This window comes from Tupaia chinensis, unplaced genomic scaffold (genome assembly GCF_000334495.1).
Source record: "Tupaia chinensis unplaced genomic scaffold, TupChi_1.0 Scaffold000166_1, whole genome shotgun sequence".
NCBI classification, from domain to species: domain Eukaryota; kingdom Metazoa; phylum Chordata; class Mammalia; order Scandentia; family Tupaiidae; genus Tupaia; species Tupaia belangeri.
Genome location: NW_006159641.1, coordinates 1,086,944 through 1,093,989, shown reverse-complemented (window position 1 = coordinate 1,093,989; position 7,046 = coordinate 1,086,944). Strand labels below are relative to the sequence as shown.

Sequence of the window (7,046 nt, the reverse complement as noted above, 5' to 3'; positions counted from 1 at the left end):
CACCGGGAGGGCCGCTGCTGCCACGCCGCCCGCGCCCGCGCTGCCCGCCGCCCTCGCGCCCTGGGAGAACTGTGCCACGGCCACCTTGGTGCTCAGCAGCGTCTCCAATGTCACGTTGGTGCTGGGCATGGCGTAGGCGGCCAGGGGCGGCTCGGGGGTCTGAGGTAGCGGGGGCTTGGCGGCACCCACGACCCCGCCCGGGAAGCCTTTGTCCCCTGAGGGCTCCACATCCATGGGCTCGTCCTCCTTGCGTGGGGCCTTCACCTCGCCGCCCTCGCTGGCCTCTGTGGGCACAGCCTCCTCCGCTGCCTCACTCTCCGTCTGGTCACTGGGAGAGCTGGCGGGGGAAGGTTCTGGAAACTCTTCCGAGGGCGGGGCCGCCTCATCCTCGTGCACGATCAGCACCGGCGGGGTCTTGGTGCAGCTCTTCTTGTGCTCCAGGAAGTCGGCCCACTTGAAGAACTCGGCGCAGCACTTCTCGCACACGCTGGTCTCCTCGCTCCCACTCCGGCTCTCGTTTCCGCTGTCCCCCTCGTCGGCGCCTTCCCCGGCCAGGGCTGCAAAACCGAGAGATTGCATCAGCGGAGACTCAGACAGGCTGCCCTCCACTTCAAAATTTCGCACATCAGTAAATCAATATTTTTTATTCTGTACAAATTACCCCACTCCAAGGTTTCTGACGTCCCAGCGTGTGTAGTCTACGACTCTTTCTAGCTAGCTAATCATTTTCTTAGCACAATCCATCAAATTATGAGGCGCTATCAATGGTGGATACTGCTTTTTAATGAAATTCCATAGAAGCCATTGATTTCCAATAAGGCCATACAGTCCACAGCTACCCTGTCTGCTGGGTACAAAGCCACCTTTCGATGGGCTCATTAGGGGTCCCTTTACCATCCGGCTTCCTCATTTCCAGCAACATGAGGGATGCCTTTGCCAGTTCACCTAGCGCGGCGAAGCTCATCTGTAACCTTTCGGGCTCGCATGCGGTCCTGCTCAGAGATCTGTCATCTTCCTGCAGTCGGCGACAGTACTGATTCCATGGACCCCCAGCACCTTTCCACTCTGTGGGCATCTGTTTTGTGGGGGTTTCGGCTTCACCCTTCATTTGCACATGTAACACAGAACATGTACGCGCGTCTTCCATCTCTGCACAGAGACCCCCGTCCCCCCCGAGCTGGAGCGGCAGATCGATCTGAGCCATCTTAGCTTTGGTGCGTCCCCACACTTGGGGATGTGCCCCTCGAATATCAATACGGCGAAGCCCAAAATTAATCATGTTTAATACAATTAATTGGCTCTGCCAGATGCAATATTTCCTGGCAAATGAAGTGAAATTACATGTTATTGCTATTAGCCAACAGAGTTCAGGGGTTTGCTAACAAACTAGGAATTATATATTTAAAGTTCATTTATGCTGACATGTTTAGCATGAGAATGCTGCAGTCGCACTCACTTTCCTACCTATTTTCATCTCCGCATAGAAAGACTTCGCAAATTACACGCTCGGGCCACGGCGAGGGCCTCTAATTGGTTACACATGTTTAATTACTGTTGTAGCAGCCACTTCCTCTGCCGCCCCTCACCCTCTTGTGCCGAATAACAGCCACATTTAATGAACAGCCCTAATTCACACCTGATCAAATAAATGGCTGCACAGGAACGAGGAACCCACGCCCGGCGGCGGCGGCGGCAGTGGCAGCGCCGGTCCTCGTGGGCACCGAGGTGAGGCGCAGCGCCCGGACCACTCAGGCCTGTGCTGCCGCTGCCGACTCGCAACTGCTCTTTGTCAACTCACAGATGGATGACGGCCGCAGGTCGGCCCCACGAGCTGAATGACAGCTGCAAGTCAGCTCTTTGTTAAGCGTGCAGAGCTGAGTGTGGGACAAAACTTCCGTCCGTGTCCCCGGAGGTCACTACTCACATCAACACACGTGTGTGCTAAAAAACACACGTTTCTTCCTTTAGGGTTTTGGAAAAGAAGAATTCTGCAGTGAGTTCAGTAGAGCAATCTGAGTTTTAAAGAGTGTCCTGTAAAACACACAGTTCCGCTGCAAGAGCAGAAAAGAAAAATATCACCGAGGCTAGTCCTCTGCTCTGCACGGGGCCATCGTTCTCAGGGAATTTACACACGCCTTTAAAAATGATTAGCAGGCTTCAGTTAGCATTTTCTTAACTGGCTAAGCCCTTGGAAGAGGAAAAGAAGTTGGAGCGTGCAGCCCATAAAGCCTGCTAGATCTGTACACCACATCCCGTGCCGAGAGCAGGCTGCGGCGGGAAGCCTCATTACCGTCCGGAGGAAGGAGTGACACAGGTTGTCCAAACGAGGCTGATCTGTGCCGCGCACAGGAGCCTGGCTCAGCACACTCCGAGCCCTCAGCTACACATAAAGCCCAGCTCTGAACTTCTAAGGTGACAGGAAGGGCAGGGGCCCAAATCTTCAGGTGAACAAATTCTTAGTGGCTGGGGGGGAGGGGGGCTCCAAATCTTCAGGTGAACAAATTCTTATTGGCTGGTGTGCAGCGGCTCTCTCAAATTCTAGGCCTGTATTTTAACAGGTATCACAAAATGCAAAGATTTTTATTTTCACATTTCTTTTTCATAGTGGACTGTTCTGCAGAGCCATATTAAAAACAAAACCCTAAGTGGCCGCTAGCAGTCCATCTGTTAAACTGGACACAGAAATAACTGTTACAGCTAAACAAGGAACAGAATGTTTGGAAGTCTCCTAGTACTTTAAAGTGATAATAGGAAAAATATTACTTTAACATACAACAAGAAAAATCCCAAGAAATTAAATATTGCTAATTCCTTTAAGTATTTTCCTACATTTAATTCCTTAGAGATAAAATGCGTAACTTGTACAGTTTACAAAAATAGTCATAAGGGAAAGAAATGTCAACTTCTACACAGTGTATATCTTACTCAAAATACTAGCATGTATCTTATTAAAGGACTATTTTTAATGTGGAAAATGTATCGGAAACCATTTACTGGGAAAATGCTTTAAAAGGTGCTTGATTTCAGGATGGCTTAAGGAGAATTCCATGTTAGCAGTGGCTCCCATAGCTGCAAGTGATACACAAACAAACCTTTTCCCGATCGTCTGTAACGGCCTACAGCATCCGACCCGGGACCACAACACTGGTCTCACACACAGCTCTTGGTCCCAACAACTCCCCACGTGCCTCAGCGACCTGAGATTTTACTTTCCCTCTAGTTCGTGCCTCCGACGTCCTGGGGCCGGCGGGTCTTCTCAGAGGCAACCCCGTCTCTTCTCACCCCTGAGTTTCGAAACGGCAGCTGTTTCCCCAGCCGAACCTGCGGAGTAGTCGGGCACCTGCTGCCAGATCCGAGGCATCCAGCGGCTGTGCCTGTGAGGGACGATTTCCCTCACATGGCGAGGAGGTTCCTTCAGAGCAACCCTCCACTTACGTGCCTTCGAAACTGAAGGAAACTTAAAAATGGCCTTCAGACCCCGTGGCCCGGAAAACAGTGCATTACGGTAAAGCACCTGAGGACACAGGCCAGCGCTGGGTTTTATGAGAAAGCTCCATAATGAATTTGGCTTTTGACTAAAAAGAATCTAAAACAAAAATTCTTCGATCCAATCTGGATCTCTCATTTTGGGCACATGCATCGGACTCGCTACCACTTCCACCGGAGCGTGTACAGAACGCCACTAATGCGGCCAGCTCACTTGTGACCATCACGTGCTCAAGCTACGGCCGTTCACATCTGGGTGTGACCAAGCATTCCATGAACGTTACAGACACGCACCGATTCTGGAGGATAGTTTTGCAAATTCTAACAGTTCACACGGAGGAGGGAAATTCTGCTTGCCCGTTTCCAGAGTGTTATTAAACAACATTAGGCTCTCAACGGAATCAATGAGCAGAAAAGCACTAGGGGATGAGCATGTGTCACTCAGGCCAGAGCTCTCTGCAAGCAGCCAGCACTGGACTGACATGCGGGGGGACTCTGCTGCATCTGGACAGGGAGAGCCGTACAGGAAGTCATTTTAACGCACTTCCCTAGGTCTTCTCATGATGATGAAACGCATGTACTGCAGAGTACACGTGCTAATCGTGTTTCATTTATCTATTGTTAAATAAGCTTTACAACGCCAAAACCCATATGGGAAAAATCTGAATGAAGCATCCATTTTTTCCTGTGGAACGTCTCAGCTCTCCAATCCTGCCATCATTTAAAGCCATTATTAAGTATATGTAACGACCGTTTTAAAATTAAACTTACATTCCAAAGCTGGCTTCTATGCTCTAGAAATAGAAGTTGTTGCTTCCATTAGTTAATGTGGCTTACAATTTTATTTCAAAGAAAAGCCACATAGGTGAGGCACTAGAGCAGGACAGGAGCAGATCTGAGAACTTCCTCTCCCATAGAGTTCTCGTTTCCCTGTCTCTAAGAGGAGAGTCTAAATCCAGCTTGGTAAAAATCACCATTCGTGTCATTCTGGCACTCCACCCGGTCAACAGCTAAGACCTCAGAAACGGCAGGCGACGGTTAAGCAGAGGCGCACAGTACGCGAGATGAGCCCTGAGCTGGGGCGGCCTACCCACCAGGACCACAGCTGGCCGACACTCATCCTCTTTGTTGATGGGAATGTCTGGCCAAGGTCAGTCTCAGAGAGGCCACAGGCTTGCAGTGCCGCTTGTGTGTGACTATGAGGAAGGCTCCCGAAGCTACTCCGGGACCCCCTTGGCTGGTGTCAAATATTATCAGCCACGGTGGCAAGTTGGCCCCTGCACTGCGGCAGCTAGACAGCGCTTACACCTGATGGCAGGTCTCTGCTCTCGCCATCCATGCACGGTGGGGTCTTCTCTGTGCTGCTCAGTCGTTTCAGGAGACGGCAGGGCCCCCAGCCTCTTATGGAAGCCCTCTAACAAGGAGCAGCAGCAAAAGTGACCACTGAGCATCAACACAGTCCTCCCTCATCACTCCACAACATGCAGGGTGTCTCAGCTCGCTGTCAACGGAACCCGCCTCCCCGCAAACCGTGACTCTAGCTCCTTGGCATTAATTCCTGGTCTGTTGCAGAACATACATGTTGCGCGTGTGCACACGCACACACACAAACTTCTGAAGAACAATGTGTCAGAGACAGGCAGAATTTTAGTAATAATCAAGTGAAAAACATAATTGTACTGAGAGTATTTCAAACATCACGTTTTCTTGAAAAATTTCAGTGGACAGTTGTGAGCAAGGCTTTTAAAAATGCTCTTTTCAGGCATAAACAAGCCATGCTGGCTATGTACTGTGTGACCTGGCCCTCCTGGGCTCACAGCGAGCTGCTCCTCTGCTCTGTCCCCCGGTCATCACAACTGACAACATGTGTTCAGGCAGGGGAAGGCCAGGCCGGGAGACTCCCCCACTTTACCCAAGAGCTTTAAGGTGCCACGTGGACCTACAGGAAAGGGAGAGCTATGTTCTCCTTGGCCTTTCTGGCTCTTAAAAATCTAGAATGCATTTTTCAAGTTTTCCTAAATTGTTAGGAGACACTTATTTTCTTGCAAATTAATTCTTTTTAACTCCTTATGATAGCTTTGGATCCCATAAAGAAAGATGAATTATCACACGCTGAGCCCAAGCTGTGAGACAGGAGGGGACAAATAGAGACCCCTGCTGTGTTTAACAATGTAGAAGAAATTCCAGACGGAGAGAAAAATCTCTGTCCTCCTCCCTGGCCGGGAGCTGTGTGCACAGAGCTGAACGGTGGAGGGCACTCTTGCTATGCTCGCGCCTCGCTGACCCTGCACAGCCGTCTACGCAGCGGCCCGCGTCTCAGATGCGTTAAGTCCCGACCACCTGTGGCAGTCACCAACTGTCTTATGCCGAGCACATTTGTGGTTTTATCTCTGTGCTGAGGCACAGGGAGGGGGACCGGGTTCCTTCTGGGGGCATCCACGCGGGGTGGGCACCGAGGCTGGTACCCCCATGTAACCAGCTGCCCTAGATGCTGCACCGAATGACAAGAGGTTTCTGAGCTCCGAAGCTAGGCAGCACACTCGTTCACCTCTGTGCTGTCCTCGCACATGAGACCACCTGTGCCTGGTGAGATACAGACGTGACATACGTCGGCTGATAGGGCCAAGTCACTTAGGGTCGAGATGCGGTCCCCCAGGTATGACACATGCTACTCCGTGCCATGCCTGCCGGGAAGTGCTGGCATGCTGGCCACTCCCTGAAGGACCACGGAGGCATGCCAGAGGCCACGGCCGAACAGCCCCGGGCATGCACTGCTCTGTGTCGGAGTGAGCCTCCCTCAACTGTCACCGTCTGCCTGCGTGGGACAGATGACCGGCTCATCACGGCACGGCAGTTTCATTTCTGTTGCCGAAGTTCGCACACATGCAAAAAACTGGCCTGGCAAAGCCACTGCGCCTGGCTGTGGGAGCCAGCGACTCGCATGTCACCAACAGCACAAGGGAGGGTGGAGTGGGGCAGCAGGGTCGCTCTGGAACAGGGGCCAGTGATGCCGATGCGGGGAGACACAGTGCGGCGGCACCTGCAGGGTTAATTTTACAGTTCAAGATGCACTAGCCACACAAAAGAAAGCGGCTTTCTCCTCTTCTTTAAGAACTATAAACACTTGTGCTGAACGAGATGGGCATTCGATAAGCTGTGCAGGGCGGAGCCAGCTTGGTCTCTAGTTAACACTCAGACTCAGTGTTAACACTTAACAGAACAGTGGTGAGCCATGCCGCCAAGGTCAACAGCACACATGACTAATTGTATTATGAGCTTGACACGCAGTGGCCACCAAAGGTTAAGTCAGCAAGGCCTGCGGCCTCCCGGTCCCACCTTCAGGGGAGGGTCGGCGCCGGCACTCCCCACCTCTGCACACACGCCAACAGGGGCCCCAACTCCGGCCTGCTAGCTGCTTGCTGAGGATGCAGAGGGCTGCGAGAGCAGTCTGGGGTGGCTGGAAAAGGCAGGCCCATGACGGGGTCGGGGCGGGGGACAGCACACCCTGGAATGGCCTGCTTCTTTGGGGGACACTGTTCCAGGGGGGAGGGCTCTTTCCC

The 7,046-nt window shown here is 52.1% G+C and overlaps 1 protein-coding gene across 1 annotated transcript in view; it reads right to left on the bottom strand.

The window, feature by feature from the left end:
• SALL3 (spalt like transcription factor 3) overlaps positions 1 to 7,046 on the bottom strand; it is a 20,714-nt gene that overhangs the window by 6,785 nt on the left and 6,883 nt on the right. The window contains exons 4-6 of the mRNA XM_006146161.2: positions 2,291 to 2,380; positions 895 to 1,015; positions 4 to 557 (exon numbers count right to left, since the gene is read on the bottom strand). Coding sequence (XP_006146223.1) covers positions 4 to 557; positions 895 to 1,015; positions 2,291 to 2,380 — 765 coding nt within the window. The remainder of the gene's footprint in view (positions 1 to 3; positions 558 to 894; positions 1,016 to 2,290; positions 2,381 to 7,046) is intronic.